This window comes from Sardina pilchardus, chromosome 8, assembly GCF_963854185.1.
Source record: "Sardina pilchardus chromosome 8, fSarPil1.1, whole genome shotgun sequence".
In the NCBI taxonomy this organism is placed as follows: Eukaryota; Metazoa; Chordata; class Actinopteri; order Clupeiformes; family Clupeidae; genus Sardina; species Sardina pilchardus.
Genome location: NC_085001.1, coordinates 30952010 through 30974455, shown reverse-complemented (window position 1 = coordinate 30974455; position 22446 = coordinate 30952010). Strand labels below are relative to the sequence as shown.

Here is a 22446-nt window from a genome sequence, read left to right as displayed (position 1 = left end):
TGATCTGTTAATGTGTTGAGAAAGTAAAGTAGGCTATTTCACTGTTTCAAAGAAAAAAAGTGAAATAAGAGAAATAGTATATTTCAATATTACTGTTTTAGATAAAATGAAAACAGAAATGCGAAAGGGAAAAATCTCGTAAACATTCGATGCTTGTGTTATTACTACTTTTCCCATAGAGGGCGATGTGGGATTAGCGATCAGCCGTTTCAAAAACTGAAGTGTAGAAGAATAACATGTTTGGAGTTCCCCGACACCTGTGAGGTGGAGATAACTTTAGATCACGCGTGTTCACTGCATTCCGTTCGGGTATGATAAGACAGGACGTGTGTTTTGAACGAGGGTCTCGCAGCTTCTAGAACATTTATGGATGGTTGTGTTCGCGAAAAATGACGCATTTCTTTTTTTTTACCTCAAGAGATAAGGTAGCCTACTTGGGCAGATTTGCTGGAAATGTCTGTTTCGGTAAGATGACTTAGACCTGTGTAGCATTCGTCAGCTCATAGGCTTTATTGTCCTATGTCCACGTTTATAACATTGTAGGCTAGCTTAAAGTTGAAGGCTACGTTATCCCAAAATTGTGTCATGGCCTTTGCTGACTGAATACCTACCCGGCCCTCATCATAACCATAAAGTGATCTATCAATCAATCATGCGCGTTTCTTGAGTGATCAGCAGCAGAGTCTGCTTAGGAAAAGCAGAGGCCGAGACCTCTGTTTGATAGCTACACAGAGTTGATGATGAGAGCCTTTCAGCTGATTCTGGAACTACAGGCTGTGTTCGCTCATACCACTATACTTTCCTTTATGTAGGCCATTTCTCAGACATCTTGACATAAATGGAAAAGAGAAGTCATGTCTTGTGCAGATGGGCAAGAGACCACTGGTGATGATGGAAGGCACTGTTTTGGCAAGAGAGAAGACATCATCCAGGCCAAGCGAGTTGTGAAGTTGGTGAATGGCAGGGACGTTCTGGTTCTCCACCATGAAGGAACATTTTATGCTCTGGATGTGCACTGCTACCGTAAGGATGACCAATATTTAGTCAAGGGGTTTGCTGCTCCTGGAGCCCATGAATGGTAGCTTGTAAAAATGTGTATTATGATCATCAACACATGCATACTTGCTTTCATACTAAATGTAGAAATACATGCCATATTGTTTGAGGTAATGATTGCTGTCCTAGAATTGTTCACATTAGTAAACAGTAACAGAGTTGATTTCGTAACAGTAGCTGCCTAATGTTATTTTGCATTTAAGTTCTTTCACATTTCCCTCAGATTCGGGTGGCAATCTTGCACTGGGAGACATTGAGGTAAGCTGATATTTTTCATCTGACCTCTTACCTTATTTTTTCCTCTCAGTTGACTACTCCGTAATTAATCCTGAAAACAAAATGATTATAATTGCTCTCACCGTGGTCTTTTTGCATTTCTTTTTTCTTTTTTCTTTTGAATGTTTGTTTGTGCCGGTCTGTATAACAGGAATTTGGTGGGCGGCTATGTATTGTGTGCCCATGGCACAAATACAAGATCACCCTGTTAGAGGGGGAAGGAATGTACCAGCCTGTGGATCCTTCAGTCAAACCCCCACGTCCAGGGCCCTGGACTTCTAAGGGGGTGAAACAGAGGGTCCACTCTGTCACTGAGAGCAATGGATACATCTATGTCACTTTTAACCCTTCCACCGAGCCAATTGAATCAGACTGCTACCAGACCGAGAAGTACAGAGCCACACGTGCTAAAATGCAACTCCAGAAGAAAAAGTGACAAGGAGGACAAGGACTTTTGTTGCTTCATTGTTCAGGGTAATTCTGACCATTGCTGTGTTATATGGTGTACCTCCATGTGTGTGCTGTGTGCTTACTGGTGCGGAGTGCGGATATTTGAACAGAATATAGTGTCGTTGAGCACCAACTCTGTGCACTTAACAGAAATGACAATCGCAATAAATATAACTTTATTGGTGTCCTCTATTCAACAGTGACATGGTCATACAACTGCCTTCCACTATGTAGCCTAGGGTCCGTTGAGGGTGAGTGTTCAAGGTTCTACGCTCAGCTTTTTGACCATCATGAGTGCTCCATCCGGAGACAAGAAGTGCACTTCATGTCATTGGAATTTTCAGTGTGAACGTCCCTGACACACTCAATTAGGTATTGTACGTTTAGAAGTATGCTATTTCAGACACAGTGTATGTGATCTTATTTGAACCAAAGCCCCTTTAAGCAGGGCAAGGCGCATTTCATACACAGAGGCACCTCAATGGGCATTACATAAGTAAAAGAAATTATAACAAATTACTGTAAAATCAAAGCAATTTTTGCTTTGATTTTACAGTAATTTATCATTTCTTTTGACCAAGAATATATTTTTAGACATTTTCTTTAAAAGTAAAGTATGAAAGTCATAAAACAGAGTGCTTGTGATTAAAAGTGCATTTGATCAAGGAATCTGAGAACATGTGAATAACTTGGCAGCTAATGATGCATGTGCGATATCTGTCATTAATGAAACTCCCACAGCTATCTGTTCCCTCCTGTCTTCATGTTCTTGGTGCAAAATTCCAGGAATTTTCAAAGTTGGGATAACTTGCAATGGGAATGAATGGGAATATACAGCATTCCCCTAATTCCCTAGCCTGGCTGACGCGACCACATCTCACCGCGCAAGGCAGGATGGGAACACCCAGGCTACTAATTCCCATTCATTTTCATGAATTCTGTTCATTCTAATATTTCCAAAATCCCCCAGCTTAACTTCCCATACGTTTCTGGAAATGTACAGGCCAGCTATTGTCATTATATTCCAAACCCAGATGATGATTCTGTATATGACGCTATTTACAGTACGTACATGTTCTACAATCCTACTTTTCTCATGTGGATCCATGTTTGTTTGTTTTGCCAATCGAACAACAGAGATCATTCATGTTTCTGCCTGTGTGTGCGTTCTCTTGCTGGTTGCTGATCCAATTAAAAAGGCTGTGTTGAAACAAATGGACATTTACCTGATTTATTTTATTTTTTAGAGTGTTCAATTATTGTTATTTAAATTTTAAGCTAATAGTGATTTGATGTGGCAATGTTCAGTTAATATGTAAAAGTGAATCCGTGCAGATTATTATTATTATTTTTTTTTTTAAATGGATGTGCTTTGTATCTCTACAGCACGTGTGTCTGTGTGTGTGTGTGTGTGTGTGTGTGTCTGTGTCTGTGTGTCTGTGTCTGTGACCCCGTGGGTGTGGTCTCATTCTGCTGGCTCTGATGTCTTCTTCAACGCAAAGGTCTGCAGGAAAAAAACAGCACATTACAAAGACAATTTACCCTGTATGTCCAGATTAAACAATAATGAATAGCGATTTTGGCACATCACCCTGGTAAACAAATGAAAAGGAAAAATGTTTAAAAGTGTTTAACGATAGTGTCCAGTCTACCTTTTCTGGCATGTGTTAATGAAGTCCTTGATGCGGATTTGATCGCTCAGAGGGGCAAACCTCTCCACCATCTTGATGAGGTCGGGATGGGAGGCCACTACAGAGAGAATGTTACGGGCCTGATTCCTGTTTCAGACACAAAATACTATACATGAACAGTCACCACCCACCGATTCAATGATTCATTGGCTTATTACAGTTTTTTCTGAAAGCTTAAGAATAAGCGCTAATCGTGATTCTTGTAGCACAATTTCTAAAACTATTAATACATATAGCAAAACCACTCACTGAGTTAGCCAAACTAAAAAAGCATGTGGAGGTTCTATGTAGCGTCTTCATTTTTTGAGAAGGTTAAGACTTTTTGGCATAGAGAAAGACATCATGCTAAGTTTTTATAGGGCAGCCATTGAATCTAGATATGGTATTATAATATGGCTTGGGAACCTGTCCCTGAAGCTTTTAAGCTCAACTGCAAACCCTAATCAAGAGAACAGGGAAGACTATGCGTATGCCCCCAGCACCTACATCACTGCAAGACTTTGACACTTCAGTCAGAAAGGAAGGCCTAGGCCCACAGAACATATTCTACATGGCGAGTATGAAATGTTGCCCTCAGGAAGAGCAATATAGGCTCATTTGATCTTATCTTTTATCTTGTAAGCACCTTTAAAACTAAGTTTGTTTGTTTTACATTAATACATTGGCCACAATGCTTTGTGTTTACATGTTTGTGTACTCTGGAGTTCTTTGCCTGTAATCCAATCAGATGTCTTCATTTGTTTTGCTTTTATTTGAATTGTATAACCAGCCAATAAATTCTTGTTGTTTAATTATGCCCGCGAAACTGGGGGAATCTGAACATTCCATAGCTTTACCTCAGTTACGTGACGGCTCGCAGTCGCTCGTTCAGTTCAGTGAAGTCCAGTCAGTGCAGAGTCCCGACTAGCGATTAGCGAAGTCCTGTTTTCTTTCGGCTAGCTACTCTGTTACGTGCCAGTGACTTTCAGCGACCCGTGTTTGCTGGTTACTTGTGTCTAGTCGTGGGCTAGTGTCCGGCAGACAGAAGTGTGTTGGAAACCGGTGCTGGTTTATACCGCGGTTGTTGACACTACTCGCTAGCTTGCTACACGCTAGCTCCTGGACCTACAGCGCCTTTCCGGACGTGCCAGCGGTGTTTGGAAGGACTGGGTCGTGCCTCCGGTGCTGGGCCCATCTGAGGACGACTTGTGATTCCGCGAAATCGGTGCCTTTTCGACTTTATTATTATTATTTAAAATAAAGTTGTTACAAACTATTTTTTTTTCAATACCCATTCATCTAAGACATCTTCATAGTACAGCAAATTATGTGGGGGCAACTCAAGCTATACCATTTACCATTTTATGACTGTTTATTTATTTCATGTTTTCATAATTTCCTCAGTCCTGTTACCACTGAAAAACACTTCCAATTACAATTATGCAACAATTTATACATATCTAAGTAGTATTTTGGTCCCTCTTCTCATTGAGATTATGTCATATTTAGAATTTTTCAGAATTATCTGTTTTAGATCATAATTGGCATTAGTAACAGGACTGAGGTAAGGATTTCATGCTAATCTGCTCATTGTTGGCTAACTAACTATTAGCAATAGTAACAGGACTGAGGATTTCATGCTAATCTGCTCATTGCTAGCTAACAGGTCAAGGTTAGAAATGCACATGGCATGTCATCTGAAAGGTTATTACCTCTAGATGTTGGTAATATAAGGATTAATAAATAATTGTTTATATTTATACTTTAAATAATGGTATCAGGACTGGTGTTGTATGTTGCCCCCGCTCTACCTCTGCTGATAAAACAGAAAACCTGAAATTATGTCACTTCCTTGAAATTATGTCACGTCTGGTTTGTACTATTATTTTATAGGGGGGTTTTGGTGATAGTAGGACTGATATGAAATGAGGGACAATGAATTGACAATGATAAATGACTAATAATTCTAAGAAATTATATATATTTATGTCAAAACTTAACAATGAGATTACACTTGAAACAATATAAAACTGTGAAAATAGTATCTTTGTGCCCACACCTTATAAATGAGAAGTTATGTTGAAAAATAACAACCATAGCGTGGGACAGGCCAAAATCCCCTTTAGCATATAAAATGTGATTTTAAATATTTTAAATCGTAATTTATTGGATTTTACTTGATCTTATATTATTGATAGGATCTGCAGTAACATGAAGAGTTTTTAAATTACACATATTCATTATTAAAGCAATTTTATAACTGATTTTCTGTTAGGGACGCTAAAAGGCACCGATTTCGCGGAATCAGGTTGTAACCACCCTGGGACATCTCTGGACTGGGGTCGGTGAGGATTGCTGTTTGCCACCTGTCTCGGAGGGACGCATAGTTTCTCTGGTGCTGGGCCCACCAGAGAACCACCCGCAGCAGGCTAGCTCGGAGGACTACTGTGATCAACGGTGTTGGTTTGCCAGTCCCGTCTCCCGCTCTCTGGTGCTGGGCCCACCAGAGAACCACCACTGGGGTTTTGTCTGCAGCCGGCTTGCCTGGAGGACGATCATCTATCGAACGGTGGATCGTGAGTAACGCACACTTACACTGACACACACCACACGTTTCTCTCGGTCTCTCGCTCGGATCGCCGGCGAGTTTGGAGAGGCAGTTCAGCGGCTGCTGTTCTGTCTGCAGCTCAAAGAGCTGCCACTGTGCACCACCGGGCCCCAACTGCGCGCTTGTTTCATTGTGATTATTGTATGCCATGACGATACAATCGCTATTGTTGTGATCTCTGTGTTTTTTGTGATTTTAATGATATATGTCTGTGTTCACTGTCATTTCACACTGGGGTAAATGTTTAGCTAACGTTTAGTAAGCGGTTGGGCGTTTGCCTGTGAGAGAAAATTGTTTTCCCCCTCTTCCCTTCAGGAGGTTTGCTGTCGATTGTCCGTTGATATTTCTTACTATTGTTATTAAATAAATATTCTTCATTATACTATACTCTACTCTTGGGTGTACTTGGCAATTAGTTTATTAATGCATTCACCATTAGTTCAATGAACACTTTCCCATTTCATATAGTTTGTTCTGTAACTTTACGTCATACACGAGCGATGAGGTGTGTTACGACCCCCTTGTGCCCCTCTGGTCTCTTCCTGTCAGTGCACGGGCAGGTGGAGCCCATTATAGGTCGATTGTTTAATTCCATACACCTGCTATGCCATCAAGGGTGTGGTCATATAAAGGGTCATTCTCTCTTCTCCCGTTAGGCACTTTTTCTTTCTTCTTGCAGGCTACTTTTGCTTCTTGCACCCTTTTGCTCTCTCTCCTCTTGTTTCTTATTCTTACTTCTCATTCTTTGTCTATTTGCCTTTAGCTTCTCACATAGCTACTGACACAGTCTTTACATCCAGACACGCACGTCATCACTCCCATACCTTTTCCCCTAGACATTTTTGCTTTACTTAAATAAATTATTGGTTGATTTAAAACTGTTGTTGCGTCCCTCTTTATGTTGCGGTCTCCGAACGAGCTGGCCGTAACATAAATTGGGGGTTCTCGTCCGGAATGTAGCTCGCAGAGATCCAGGTGAGATTGTCTTTTGGTTTGATTCAGTCAATTAGCTAATTAACTCGCTCAGTCTCCGGTTAGGAAGAGTGCTCCAGCTGGGCTCTGCCCTTCCATCGGGGTGCTGTTTTTGTTTTGCCGTTTTCTGTAAACTTTTTGTTCGAGGGGTAATCCTGGTCCGGAGTTTAATATTCCTGTCGGGGGCACGCTTCGTGCAGTTTACTGCAACGAGTTCACGCGTTAACCAGTCGCCCCGAGGCCGGCAGGCCCCTGAAGACTAGCAAGGCAAAGTTAGTTGTGGGAGGGAATAGGCTAGGCTACCGGAGTATTGTTTACTGACTGATATCGACAGTGACCGTCTGGTGATTTGACCTGGATTTATTGCTGAGTATTTTGGGTGCGTGGATGTTTGGTAAGTAGTTTATTGTTTGCGTGGTGTTTTATAAATGGTAGACAATTGATTGGAGATATTGTTTGTATAGCGTCGTGTGCTACGTAGGCTAGGTTGTTTGAATGTGTAGTTAAAGTTGCATGTCCTCATTGTACGCTAAGCTAGATCTAGCGCTTAATTGTTTACACATTCAGTCAGCTGTGCTGACCACGACGTGAATGACGTAGGTGACACAAGTCAGCTGAGCAACGTTCTGTGTTCTTGGTAGTGGCAGAGCCCCTTTAGGGAGAGCCGGTCCACTTCCTATTAACTCCATTGTACCGGATTGTTCCTGCAATCTGTTGAAATTCCGCTAGGGACGTTGCCGAGCAAGTGATAAATGAATTGTGGTCTATGGGGCTAAGCGGCTAGAACTCGTTTTTTTCACAGTTGACAACTTCATTTCTTAATGTACATTGTCGTAGTAGCTACCTGAGTATAGGTTTTCCACTGGAAATTAAATAAAAAGTCACTCATGTCCTTTCTGCTTTTCATAGGATGGGCCGTTTTCCCTGTAACATGCTAGCATTTAGCTCATGGATGCTCGCGACACTCGCGACCGATTACGACCGTCGTGAAGCTGAACCTTCTTTTAGGTCTATGGCCGTAAAGTGGTTCGCTTGTGTCACGTGACATGAAAACTTTGAAAGGGTTTTTAGGAATAACAACACATATTAAAAATTTTATTGGTCAGCTGATTGTCAAGTCAAGTTATCCTGCATCGCATGCATTAATGCAATTTCAGGAGAAAAAATTATATAACGACAAATGTGGTACTGGGGGGTTCAGCTCCATTGCTACCCATTCATTCATCACTTGCTCGCGATCGCCCTCTAGTTGCAGTACCATGCGGAAGTATTTCGCTAGTGGTCCTTCTCCCCTTATTAGACATTCTCTGGTAGTGGTCAGGCTACGTTGCTCCTGTTAACTGCGCTCTTGTGTGAGGAGAGGGTTTTGGTGTGTTGTGCCTGTATTTGTGTTTTTCGTTTATGTTGTGCCTCATTGTTGGTTCAGCTAGGTAGCTTTGCTGGCGTTTTAAACTTGTGGAAGTTTGTTGCACTTATCTACTGGTTTGTGATTTGGTGATTGCCTGTGCTGGTTAAGTTGGCTCTGATATTTTAAATTATGTCTTCATCTCTTGAGGAGTTTTATGCCAAGCCTTCTGAAGAGCTACTTGCACGGCTTACTAAAGATGAACTCTGGAAGGTTTCTGAGCACTATGAGTTGATCATAACTGCTCAAGAAAAGAAAGTTAAGGAGACTTTATTTATTGCCATAAAAAATCAGCTTACAAGTACAGGTGTGTTTGGGAAAAAGGTGATTCCAGTGAAAGAGGCAGCGGTTGTAGGAGCAGTGGTGATGCCACTGCCACCAGAACAACAACTGCAGCTGGAAAAACTAAAAGCTGAAAAGGAAACAAAGGCTATGGAGATAGAGAGAGAAGTTGAGCTTAAAAAGCTTGAGAATCAGCTTGAGCTCAAACGCATGGAACGTGAGGAAAATGACCGTGAACGTGAACATGCGCTTGCAGTTAAAAACCTTGAGCTAGAGATTGCTAAACAACAAGGTGAGTCTCCTCAGCCTGCTCCTCCTCCGCTTTCTCCACCTAGCTTTGATGTCACTAGGAATATCCGTCTTGTTCCCCCCTTCTCTGAGAAGGATGTGGATCGGTATTTCGCTCACTTTGAGAGAGTTGCAACCACACTAAAATGGCCAAGAGAGGTGTGGCCCTTGTTGTTACAATGTGTCCTCAAAGGGAAGGCCCAAGAGGTATTCACTGCTCTTAGTCTTGATCAAGCTAGCCAATATGATGTGGTTAAAACAGCCATTTTACACGCATATCAGTTAGTTCCTGAAGCCTATAGACAGCGGTTCAGAAACTCCAGGAAGTCTGAACAGCTGACTTATGTGGAGTTTGCTAGAGAGAAAACAATCCTGTTCGATAGGTGGTGTATGGCTCAAGCCGCTAACTCCAGAGAAGAGTTGAGACAACTCATTCTGTTAGAGGACTTTAAGAACTGTCTCCCTGAGCTAGTAGCGGTATACCTAAACGAACAGGAAGTGAAAACTCTAGATGAGGCTGCTGTCTTGGCTGATAAGTACGTCCTAACACACAAGCGTTTTCCTGGGTTCCTTCAGGTTAGCGGCCACAGTAGGAAAGACCAGGTTAGGAGGAATAGATTGGAGCAGGAGTCTTCCGCTCCTAACTCCCCACAGTCTTCTTCTCCCCCTGGTAGTCCTAGCCGTTCCCCTGTAGCTGAGAGCTTTCCCGTCACCAGGAGGGTCATATGCTTTTACTGTAACAAGCCTGGTCATAAAGTGACCGAGTGTCTTGCCCTTGGTAGGAAGGGAAAGGAAAGTAAGTCTATAGGGTTGGTGACTTCTTTCATACCTGGGAAGGCCCAGAGTAATTTCGAGTTGATTCACACTGGATATTCTGCTTTCATTACAGAAGGGGTTGTGTCTTTGCCTAATCAGAAACATGGTGTTACTGTCCGTATCCTTCGAGACACAGGGGCTACCCAGTCTCTTCTGCTGGACAGTGTACTACCCTTGTCTGACCATACAGCCACTGGAGCGCACGTCTGGGTTCAAGGTTTTGATGCCTCTGTTCCCGTGCCACTCCATCAGGTACACTTAACATCTAAGTTGGTTACTGGTAAGGCTGTGGTTGGCGTACGGCCTTCACTTCCTGTGCCAGGGGTTGCGCTCATTCTTGGTAATGATCTAGCAGGTGGTATGGTTTGGGAAAACACTGGCAAGGTGCTGCCACCTGTGTGTGTGCCTGCAGTGCCATTGACTCAACGCACTGGGCATCCGGCAGTGACACTGGTTCCCAGTAAGGCAAGAACGTCCCCAGATGTGGATGTTAGCTTAACTGACTCCTCTGCTACCTCTAAAACTGAGGAAAAGAGCTCGTCAGCTCCACCTGTAGGGCAGGTGAAGAACATGTTGGCTGTCACTGAGACGCTTGGTGACGCTTATGTGGAGAGTAAGCTCTCTGTTGGGAATTCTTGGGGGAAGGTTGAGGGTCCTGCTCTGACCAGGGGTGGTCTTATCTTGTATTTATTCTCACTAATGCTTTTCTGTGTAAGTGCTCTTCTTTACATCTCCGTAGCGCATGGTGTTTGGTTTGGGTTGGCGCCACCCGTTCAACACGTGTGTCCGGTGGGTATCGGCAATGCTATGGTGCAGATGGACTGCTGCTCACTGCCACCTATGGGTGGGAGTTCTGGTTTTGCTCCACGTCTGATTCAGACGAGGTTATCTAGAAGTTACTGGCCCGATTTATATGGTTAGTGTTACCTGGCTGTTCTCAATGGTCATGGTCATAGTTATTGGTGTAATGCTTCCAGGTTGAGTTAATTTAAACGTCTTGGATAGGTCACTATGTGAGATGGTGTTCCTTTTCTAGAATTTTGGTTTGTTTGTTTTTCTTATTTAGTGTTTTGTGAACCTCAGTGTTTTCTCTTGTTCCGTCTTTCCTTCATTCCTAGGTACCAGGATGTAGGGAGATGTTTTGGGATCACAGGAGGTCTATTTTCTCGTTAATGTATATGGAGGTTTCCTTACAGCAAACCTCTTTTAGGGAGGGAGGTGTTACGACCCCCTTGTGCCCCTCTGGTCTCTTCCTGTCAGTGCACGGGCAGGTGGAGCCCATTATAGGTCGATTGTTTAATTCCATACACCTGCTATGCCATCAAGGGTGTGGTCATATAAAGGGTCATTCTCTCTTCTCCCGTTAGGCACTTTTTCTTTCTTCTTGCAGGCTACTTTTGCTTCTTGCACCCTTTTGCTCTCTCTCCTCTTGTTTCTTATTCTTACTTCTCATTCTTTGTCTATTTGCCTTTAGCTTCTCACATAGCTACTGACACAGTCTTTACATCCAGACACGCACGTCATCACTCCCATACCTTTTCCCCTAGACATTTTTGCTTTACTTAAATAAATTATTGGTTGATTTAAAACTGTTGTTGCGTCCCTCTTTATGTTGCGGTCTCCGAACGAGCTGGCCGTAACAGGTGAGTGTAGTAATTCTTACAGTGGAGGCACCGCGCTAATATTTAATTATTGGATTTCTCTTGTTAAACTGCTACCCTACTGGTATCAGGAATGTTTTCAGCCAGCTCATCACACCACCGCTGAGAGCTTAGGATCCTGTTAGCGCCATTATTTAACTTTTACTATTTTAATGTAACGTGTGCCTGGTAATGCACACCTAGAAGGGGTTACACTTATATCTCATAATAGAACAGAAACTGTTGCTGATTGGTTAATTTAGAAACATTTACTTTTACTTGTATTACTTTCTACAAAGTAAATACTAAAGAAACAAGAAATAGTGCTCCTAACCTGACTTCCAGTGCGTGGTCAAGGGCAAGGCAGCTGGCAACTTGAATGAAACGGGCAGTCAGGTCCTTTTTACCAGACAGGAGATAAGCTGCCCCCATGACCTCCGTCACTTTCTCCAGGTGCCGTGCTGTGCTCTTCCTCACGGCTGTGTGTTTGTGGCTAAGAAGAAGCAGAGAACCAATAAGTCACACCAGGAAAATAGATAAGCCAGAGAAACAGGAGAGACAAAGAGACAGAACCAGGAGAAACAGGGGAGACAGAGACACAACAGGCAGACTATTGTAGGTGAGTAACAACTGATACAGACATTAAGAGATCCAGGTAACACAGAACGTTAAGAAGCACTAGAAAGCAATTAAGCAGAAAAAAACTCTTGCCCTCTTTATCTCTCTGCCCCTAACCTGAGTCCTCCGTTGATCAGAGCGTTCATGCTGCGGATGGGGGTGATGCTATACACCATGTACCCCAGGGCCAGGTCCATGTCCTTTACAAAGCTGCCGGACTCTCCAGCCTTCGGCAGCAGCGTTCGGGCTGCACCCTCGGCCTCTGCATCCATGTCCTGCCCCAGGTGAGCAAACAGGTGGGCCAGCGTCACCATGGCAGCACAGGATACGACAGAGCGCAGGTGCCTCACCTGGTTGGGAGGAAGGACTTGGAATGACAGCTTGTACCACTTTAACTTGACATGAATTGAATACTAAAGCTACGTTTCGACCGAGTAGTACGGTACAGTTCGGTTCAGTACATTAGGTTTAGGTACGGAACGTTTTGGTACAGTTCGGTCCGCTTTGTGTACCCACTGCAAAAGGCACTAGGCTACTGTATGACAGGCGGGATAGCAGTTGTTCCGTTTTGTCAACCCAACGCATGTTTGCAAATGTATGCAAAGGGATATTTGTGTTCATACCATCTTAAATCGTTTCACCATCATATCATCTTAAATCGTTTCAAAAACAAGGATTAGGCAGTCTGCCTATGCTGTTTGCATGGATATAGTTGCAGGAATCAATCGTATGTTAAATATCGTTGCTAGCTTCGTATGGTTTCACTGCAGGGACCACACACATTGCACGACTGCTCATGAATCGGTGGCACCAAACTAAAACGTCCAGATTGGGGAAACGTTTAGTTTATTTTGAATAGATACGTTCACTCAATTTAAAGGCAAATGATAACCACAACTGAATAACAATATCCTGCCCTTTTTTGCTAGCACTGGAGGGAAAATGTCTTACCTTGCTTGAAAGCTAGCCAGCTAAACTGACGGCCAGTCTAGCTGTTCTTCTCTGCTTTCTAGTTGTCCACAGAGAAAAATCCTCAGATATCCAGTAAATGTCATGCTGTCTTTCAGAGTTAATCCAAGTGTGCTGTAAACTTAGTTAAGATAACTTGTAGCCTATGCCTAATTTAGAAACACAGTGGGCTAATTACTAACTCCTGCTAACTAGCGTCTACGACCAACACTTCGTCATTTTGCCAAACGAAATAAGTAATCCTAGCGACCGGTAGCGTAGTTAACACGTTGTCATTTGCCAAACGAAATAAATAGATGTAATCCAGATAGGCCTAGGCTACTGTAGCTCCCGTTGATATGCTTGATAGCCAGTCAAAACAGTTCGCTGAAGGATCTGTGGTAGGCAGCTTGGATGCACTGCTAGCACGTCCACTCTTTCAGGCAATATACCTAGGCACATATTTTTGTTTACTCATGTAGGCTGACTGCCTGTCACGTTCAAGCCTGAGGAACAAATAGCACTGTTTAGGACCGATAATAGAAGCTGTTCCCTGCAGCGTTATCTAAAGCCTACGTAAATCCAGCCTGAAAATCTTCAAACTCTAAGCTTTAATGGTCAAGCGTCATCAAGACGTGGTGTTAACTAAATAATCAGTGTCACAGTATCTTACTTGAGGTCTAGGAAGTCGATCACCTTGCACCAGGTCATTTAAAATACTCAATGAAGCAAACTTTGATTCAATCTCACGTGTGTCGCTATTGGACTCCGCTAATTTTTGACTCCCAAAATGGCGGCGTTAATATCTATATGCTGGTTGTTATGGGAACAGTGAGGAATAGTGACGCGCCCGGAATCCTCAATACCGTACCACAAACTGGTACCTCAACAGAAGGGTCCCCTAAAACAGTACGGTTCGGTACGCTTATTTAGGTACGCTTTAGAACTTCTCACAATCGAAACACAAATAATTGCGGACCGAACTGAACCGAACTGTACCGTACTGCTCGGTGGAAACGAGACTTAAGAGAGTTAACATAATTTCTTAAGTAGCATCATTAAGGCATTTCAATAGATATTGTCTAGTTTAAAACAGAACAGAAGATACAACATGTGTTCCAGAATGTTCTCCAGCAGAGAGCCTCTCACCTCTTTATTGACGGCCAGACAGACGTCATGCAGCCTGGGCAGCAGCACTTCAGAATGGTGCTGAGCTAGAGACCTGATGGAGATCAGGGCCTTGATCTTCTTCTCCCTGCAGCACAGACAACAACACATTAGAGGAACATAGTAATACATGGATTTGGTTTGGCCGCTGTGGCACGCCCCTCCTTGTTAGTCTGTGTTTCACCTCACTGTGTGCTGTGTGTGTTTCACTAATTCACGAATTTGGGATAAATGCAGAGACCAAATGTCCTTCACGGGATCAGAGTATATATATGTGTCAGCATAGCCTAGACTACTCTTCTCTTCACAACTCCTACCTCTTAACAATATCTCAGCATAGTCTAATCTATTTTAGCTAAAAACCTACGATTTGTTTGGATAGCATAATATCTTGGCAAAAAAACTTTCATTTGTTAATAAATTAGCCTAGCCTATTTAAGCTATACTCCCACCAGTCATCGTCGCTGAGCACTCTAAAGGCCTGCAGGAGGGCCTCCTCGGGACAGGACAGAGGGCGCAGTCTGGCCAACTCTGGGAGATTCTTGGCCAGCTGGGTCTTGTTGGTGTGCCTCTCCTCTTTCCCTTTCCTCTTCTTCACCTCCTTACGCTCCCTTGTCTCCTCCTTCCTCCCTGTCACAGACTCAACGGCCTTTTGCTCTGGGAGGTCAAAGGTCAAATATGTTTGTCTGAAATCCTGTCTACACTTGCCATGGCAAACAACTATGTTATTTGTATTGATAACTGCACTGATATTCAATTAGGCTAATAAAGACTGAGACATTGTCTGTCTTGTGTGCACAGTGTTCATCATTTGGCCTGCCCATGATGTGTGGATCCTTTTCTGCAACCTTAGGCCAGCCTGTATGAGTCAATATATTCTGTGTGTGTGTGTGTGTGTGTGTGTGTGTGTGAGGTGAGGGCAGGGGAGGGGGAGTGTAAGAACAACTACTCACCTGTCTCAGTGACCACATTGAGTGACATTGTCTTCTTGAGATGGGGTAGTCTACTCTGGAACTGTCTGGTTGTCTTTGGGGGGGCGGGGACAGCAGGGGCAATTGGGGAATTGATGAGGGGCAGAGTACTGGGTGCCAACGGGGTCCTGCGATCCACGGGCCTGAAGCTGCCCACAGAGCTGCCTGTTTGGGCCAAGGCCCTGGCATCATTGAGAGCGGCGTGCTCCTCCTGAAGGACAATCTCCTCGGCCAGTTCCAGGACCTCCTGCAGGATTTTCCTGTTGGTCTGGCGCTCCTTCTGCTGAGCGCTCAGGGGTCTCAGCGTACCCCTCACAGACCGCTGCAGCTGGTGGTGGGGGGATGCAGGGGGTATGGGGGCAAGCAGCTTCCGCTGGCCAGGTGCCGCACTGGCATGCAAGGGCTGGAGTGGGCCGTGGGGACAGTGGGGCAAGGGCAGAAGATGAGGCTGGAGATGCGGAAGCAGCTGATGCTGTGACTGCAGAGAGGGAAGAGGCAACATGGCATCAAACATGGCCACCATCTACACCCTTTAACACAGAACTGCCCAACCGCCATGCTGCATTTGATATCCTCAGTATTTCACTATAGTGCACTATTTAGTGAATAACCAAGGCATCATTAAGGTATTACATCATTAATGATGTTATATTATATTACATTATAATTACATTTGAAGGTAGCTGAACACTATCATTTGTGTCTATGGTATTTGACCAAAGCTGTAACTATGGTAACCATAATCCTGCTACAGTTCAAAGGTCATCATCAAAACACACTTGAACTTTGACCTTTACCCTTTCAACTTTGACTTGGAAAGATCACCTCATAGATACCCATAATCAAAACATACTTCAACGTTGACCTTGCTTTACCCTTTCAACATAGATGCCAAGTGCAGGGACAATGGGATATTAGATATCGTTATAATTTAGGCCATATTATTATTATTATATAGCCTAACGCTTTATCATATCTATAGTTTACAGTAAACTGTTACAAAACTGTAGGCTACATCTGCTCAGATATTTCATGGAACTCACACATGCGGTACAGATCAGGGTGCCGATGTTCTGTTCCTGGCGTAAAAGCAGGAGCTGTAACATCTTTTTCAACTCCTCGCCGTCTGCATGGAGTTTTCCCAACTCCTCTTGAAAATCCATTTCCGATTGAAAATTTAAAATGTTATTGAACGTGAATATAATTATCTAGACTGAACAAAATGCAAATGATCTAGACTAGTTCTACTGAAAAGTGAACGGTGAGTCCTGCACTGGATCAAGTGATCAAGTGATGTCACAGGAGCGCTACTGTGACGTCACCGTTGACGTTGGACCTTTCCCCCCTTGAACGGACAACTTCACAGAAATAAAATAGTGATATTGATATGATTATTTCATCCCAAACAGAGGGGAAAACTGCTTAACTGCTTCATTTACAGCACATTTGTTTAACTAATGTATTATAGATAATAAAAATCGGTTGATTAATAGCTCAAATTCATAACATAAGCCTATTCAATATTCTGTGGGTTGTCCTTTTATAGTAACTTGGGAGTATATGGAGCAAAAATCACATACCATTTTCTATTGTTTATTTATAGTCTAGGTGGATGGATGGATGGATAAATTAACTGTATGTAACAGAGGTCGTCTCTCCCCACCCTCGACCACTATGCGTTGTGTTTTAATGATGGATGCCACAACCGACTGGAACTTTTGTTGCTTTATTGCTCTCTGAGATATCGGGAAAGAGCGAGCCAGGCGCATCACAGCTCCTCTGCCTCAGGACAGTCGCAAAAGAGCGACGCACGACAACTAAAAACATACTTTCAAACAATTACAAAACTGTACGTGGCATACTGTAGGCCTACCAGAGATATCGGGACAGACATAAAAAATAACCAGGCATGGAGCGAGCCAGGAGCATCACAGCTCCTGCTAAACCGACCAGGTAGCCTAAAGCACTTTAAAACACAACATGATGTAGCCTAACTGATCGGGTCAACCCATATAAAGCCACATGATGACATAACTCAGCTAGCAGCATGTAAACTAACTGAACACACCTGTAGCATGCTAAACTGCTGCAGCGTCAGAAAACATTTAGTGTGCCCGGTCGGAACACATTAAAAAGCATCTGTCATCAAGTCTCATATATGTATAGTGCACAACACATTATGGCAATTCTGATAACTATAGATGCATGACAGAAAATCATTAAAAAAAAGAAAAGAAAAAGAAAAAACACACATACCTCTGCCTCAGGACAGTCGCAAAAGAGGCATAGGAGGGCTACATCTACATGGAATCTTCAGGGGTCCCCACTTCCCAGCGCGGGAGCCAACCGGAGCCAACTCATGCCACACCCCCCTACTAGGCCTACCTACTGTACCCTGACTGTACGTGGGAAACGGCAAAGTTGCACTGAATATGCAGGAAAAAAGTGGGGAAATTCAGGGAAGCATAACCAACCCTGCTACATGTAGACATTCTGAACTAGCCTACATTAATGACAGCCTAAACAGGCTAGTCGAGTTGAAAAGATAATTTATTGAGTTCATATTCAAGACCAGTGGTTCTCAAACTTTTCACAATGAACCACGTTGGAGAACAATATTGTCTCTCCAAGTACCACAATTATGACCAATTTTAATATATTTTACATTGTGCATTCTGTTTTGCATTGTTTTTTGTGTTTTCTTCTTCATATATACATTTTTTTGTTGTTTTTGTATCATATGAAGTGATTATTTTGTCAAGAAATAAAATATCCCAGAGTAGCCTACCACAACAGAGAGTCTGCGTACCACAGTTTGAGAACCACTGTTCCAGACCTCACAACCCCACGCCATGGCATTTCTACCATAGACTATATAGCCTACAGTCTATGATTTCTACAGTCACAGTATAGGCTTAATTCTAAATTGAAGAGGATCTATAGGAATAGTAGAATACCAAAAGCCAGAATATTCCTGTTTTGTAGCTCTGTAATGTTATTGTGCATCTGCGGTGATGTTTGGCACAGGAGTCAATTTCTTAGGAGCATCACATGTCATAGTATGTTGAATACACAGAGGGCAAAACGTCAGATAACATGCTTGTGTTCTTGAATTGTAGTAGGACATAATGCTGTGAGCCCGTTGGCACCAAATCAGGCATGTCCACTGGACATTGATACAGCAGCAGGACATAATTTGCTGGAGAACCGGACCTTTACATCTTCAGTGGTCATCATTAAGTAGTCATGCATTATTATTATGATTATGATTATTTTCCTGTCAGTATGCTATTAGCTGTTTCATGTGAACCTTGTCATTTTCATTTTTGAACATTGTCCTGGTGCTTTGCAGATGAAGCACATGCCACCACATCGCAGCAGATAGAACATGCCCCTGACACAGCAGCAAAGAAACCAAAGAAGCGCAACATTTTCACCAAATTCTTCTTGTCTATCACCAAGTCTCTGTAAACATGCTTCACAAAGTAAGAGAAACAAAATAATTGTATTTCGTTTCCTTTATATTTTCAATAGAAGTTAAAAAAAAAAAAAGATACTGTATCTTGTTGGTGGCAGAGCACAGATACCAGTAATTTGACAATGGTGATTGACATCGGCACAGCACAGCCATGATCATACTGAAGGGAAACTATGATACCTATAGTTTTACACACACTGCAAAGATCTGAGTTCATAGTAAAATTATGTTTTCATATTAAAAATCCATATGAAAAAGTGAATCCGTGCAGACAAATGGTTTTTTTTATGTTCTGTTTATTTCATGTGTGAAATGGATGTGCTTTAGCGTATCTCTACAATACTACTGTGTGTGTGTGTGTGTGTGTGTGTGTGTGTTGTAACATAGTTGTGTTGTGTGTGTGTCTGTGACACCGTGGTTGCGGTCTCATTCTGGCCGGCTCTGATGTCTACCTCAACGCACAGGTCTGCAGGAAAAAAACAGCACATTACCAAGACAATTTACCCTCTATGTTCACGGATTAAACAATAATGAACAGCGATTTTGGCACATTTATCACTCTGATAAACAATGTAAAGGAAAAATGTTCAGTGTTTAACGATAGTGTGATGTGTGTCCAGTCTACCTTTACTGGCATGTGTTGATGAAGTCCTTGATGCGGATTTGATCGCTCAGAGGGGCAAACCTCTCCACCATCTTGATGAGGTCGGGATGGGAGGCCACTACAGAGAGAATGTTACGGGCCTGATTCCTGTTTCAGACACAAAATACATGAACAGCCACCACCCACCGATTCAATGATTCATTGGCTTATTAATGTATAAGCATTATACGCATAATGGCTTTAAAATCATTTTGATGGTACTGACTTATAATTGGGACAATGGCACGTTTGTCATTGTCCCTGTCCGAAAAGAGCTCATATCTCATATATGTAATGTAAGTTATGTAGCCTGGGTGAACCCTAAAAAATCTGTGAGTGCTTTTGAATTTGCTCTGCAGATTGTCTTCGGAATTAAGTTAACAACTGAATACAAAACCTTAGTTTACAGGAAAAATGTGTCAATGGAGATTTGATAATCAGTCAGCTGTCAGCCAGTCTATAACTTTTGTGGACTACTATTGGAAACTGAATAATTATATCACTAATTCTTCACTATATTTTATTTCATTAATTCTTCACTATGGTTTAGCTGTTAACAAATTATCTCAATGCTGTGCACTGACAGATAGTTACATTCAGTAGCCTAGTGCTGTATGACATGAGATAACTTTTGGATATCTCATAATAGAACAGAAACTGTTGCTGATGGCTGATTGGTTAATTTAGACACATTTACTTTTAATTTTATTACTTTTTACAAAGTAAATACTAAAGAAACAAGAAATAGTGCTCCTAACCTGACTTCCAGTGCGTGGTCAAGGGCAAGGCAGCTGGCAACTTGGATGAAGCGGGCAGTCAGACTCGGGTCCTTTTTACCAGACAGGAGATAAGCTGCCCCCATGACCTCTGTCACTTTCTCCAGGTGCCGTGCAGTGCTCTTCCTCACGGCTGTATGTTTGTGGCTAAGAAGAAGCAGAGAACCAATAAGTCACACCAGGAGAATAGATAAGCCAGAGAAACAAGGGAGACAAAGAGACAGAACCAGGAGAAACAGGGGAGACAGAGACACAACAGGCAGACTATCAGGTGAGTAACAACTGATACAGACATCAAGAGATCCAGGTAACACAGAACGTTAAGAAGCACTAGAAAGCAATTAAGCAGAAAAAAACTCTGGCCCTCTTTATCTCTCTGCCCCTAACCTGAGTCCTCCGTTGATCAGAGCGTTCATGCTGCGGATGGGGGTGATGCTATACACCATGTACCCCAGGGCCAGGTCCATGTCCTTTACAAAGCTGCCGGACTCTCCAGCCTTCGGCAGCAGTGTTCGGGCTGCACCCTCGGCCTCTGCATCCATGTCCTGCCCCAGGTGAGCAAACAGGTGGGCCAGCGTCACCATGGCAGCACAGGATACGGCAGAGCGCAGGTGCCTCACCTGGTTGGGAGGAAGGACTTGGAATGACAGCTTGTACCACTTTGACTTTGTTTTGAATACTGAGAGAGTTAACATCATTTCTTTAGTAGCATCATTAAAGCATTTCAATAGATATTGTCTAGTTTGAAACAGAACAAAAGATACAACATGTGTTCCAGAATGTTGTCCAGCAGAGAGCCTCTCACCTCTTTATTGACGGCCAGACAGACGTCATGCAGCCTGGGCAGCAGCACTTCAGAGTGGTGCTGAGCCAGAGACCTGATGGAGATCAGGGCCTTGATCTTCTTCTCCCTGCAGCACAGACAACAACACATTAGAGGAACATAGTAATACATGGATTTGGTTTGGCCGCTGTGGCACGCCCCCCCTTGTTAGTCTGTGTTTCACCTCACTGTGTGCTGTGTGTGTTTCACTAATTCACGGATTTGGGATAAATGCAGAGACCAAATGTCCTTCACGGGATCAGAGTATATATATGTGTCAGCATAGCCTAGACTACTCTTCTCTTCACAACTCCTACCTCTTAACAATATCTCAGAATAGTCTAATCTATCTTAGCTAAAAACCTACGATTTGTTTGGATAGCATAATATCTTGGCAAAAAAACTTTCGTTTGTTAATATTTTAGCCTGGCCTATTTAAGCTATACTCCCACCAGTCATCGTCGCTGAGCACTCTAAAGGCCTGCAGGAGGGCCTCCTCGGGACAGGACAGAGGGCGTAGTCTGGTCAACTCTGGGAGATTCTTGGCCAGCTGGGTCTTGTTGGTGTGCCTCTCCTCTTTCCCTTTCCTCTTCATCACCTCCTTACGCTCCCTTGTCTCCTCCTTCCTCCCTGTCCCAGACTCAACGGCCTTTTGCTCTGAGAGGTCAAAGGTCAAATATGTTTGTCTGAAATCCTGTCTACACTTGCCATGGCAAACAACTGTGTTATTTGTATTGATAACTGCACTGATATTCAATTAGGCTAATAAAGACTGAGACATTGTCTGTCTGTGTGCACAGTGTTCATCATTTGGCCTGCCCATGATGTGTGGATCCTTTTCTGCAACCTTAGGCCAGCCTGTATGAGTCAATATATTCTGTGTGTGTGTGTGTGTGTGTGTGTGTGTGAGGTGAGGGCAGGGGAGGGGGAGTGTAAGAACAACTACTCACCTGTCTCAGTGACCACATTGAGTGACATTGTCTTCTTGAGACGGGGTAGTCTACTCTGGAACTGTCTGGTTGTCTTTGGGGGGGCGGGGACAGCAGGAGCAATTGGGGAATTGATGAGGGGCAGAGTACTGGGTGCCAACGGGGTCCTGCGAGCCACGGGCCTGAAGCTGCCCACAGAGCTGCCTGTTTGGGCCAAGGCCCTGGCATCATTGAGAGCGGCGTGCTCCTCCTGAAGGACAATCTCCTCGGCCAGTTCCAGGACCTCCTGCAGGATTTTCCTGTTGGTCTGGCGCTCCTTCTGCTGAGCGCTCAGGGGTCTCAGCGTACCCCTCACAGACCGCTGCAGCTGGTGGTGGGGGGATGCAGGGGGTATGGGGGCAAGCAGCTTCCGCTGGCCAGGTGCCGCACTGGCATGCAAGGGCTGGAGTGGGCCGTGGGGACAGTGGGGCAAGGGCAGAAGATGAGGCTGGAGATGCGGAAGCAGCTGATGCTGTGACTGCAGAGAGGGAAGAGGCAACATGGCATCAAACATGGCCACCATCTACACCCTTTAACACAGAACTGCCCAACCGCCATGCTGCATTTGATATCCTCAGTATTTCACTATAG

At 43.5% G+C, this 22446-nt stretch overlaps 3 protein-coding genes across 4 annotated transcripts; 1 reads left to right on the top strand and 2 right to left on the bottom strand.

The window, feature by feature from the left end:
• Positions 1–247: 247 nt before the first annotated feature.
• On the top strand, positions 248–2997 carry LOC134089205 (Rieske domain-containing protein). The gene is made up of 4 exons (XM_062543567.1): positions 248–465; positions 813–1023; positions 1280–1314; positions 1484–2997. The coding sequence occupies exons 2-4, from the start codon at positions 855–857 to the stop codon at positions 1766–1768; spliced, it is 489 nt and encodes a 162-aa protein (XP_062399551.1). The 5' UTR covers positions 248–465; positions 813–854; the 3' UTR covers positions 1769–2997.
• Positions 2998–3028: 31 nt separating this feature from the next.
• LOC134089206 (TOG array regulator of axonemal microtubules protein 1-like) lies at positions 3029–12355 on the bottom strand. 2 transcript variants are annotated; one of them, XM_062543568.1, is made up of 4 exons: positions 12199–12355; positions 11798–11956; positions 3435–3560; positions 3089–3286 (listed from the first exon to the last, which is right to left on the bottom strand). In XM_062543568.1, exons 1-4 carry the CDS (start codon positions 12351–12353, stop codon positions 3274–3276), a joined length of 453 nt encoding a protein of 150 aa, XP_062399552.1. In that variant the 5' UTR covers positions 12354–12355; the 3' UTR covers positions 3089–3273. The 2 variants fall into 2 exon arrangements, 1 of the variants encoding a protein (XP_062399552.1); XR_009940031.1 differs by lacking the exons at positions 11798–11956; positions 12199–12355 and adding an exon at positions 4310–4624 and having other exon boundaries at positions 3029–3286.
• Positions 12356–19272: 6917 nt separating this feature from the next.
• On the bottom strand, positions 19273–22378 carry LOC134089744 (TOG array regulator of axonemal microtubules protein 1-like). The gene is made up of 6 exons (XM_062544186.1): positions 21838–22378; positions 21340–21544; positions 20870–20975; positions 20452–20684; positions 20047–20211; positions 19273–19396 (listed from the first exon to the last, which is right to left on the bottom strand). Exons 1-6 carry the CDS (start codon positions 22376–22378, stop codon positions 19273–19275), a joined length of 1374 nt encoding a protein of 457 aa, XP_062400170.1.
• Between the last annotated feature and the right edge of the window lie 68 nt (positions 22379–22446).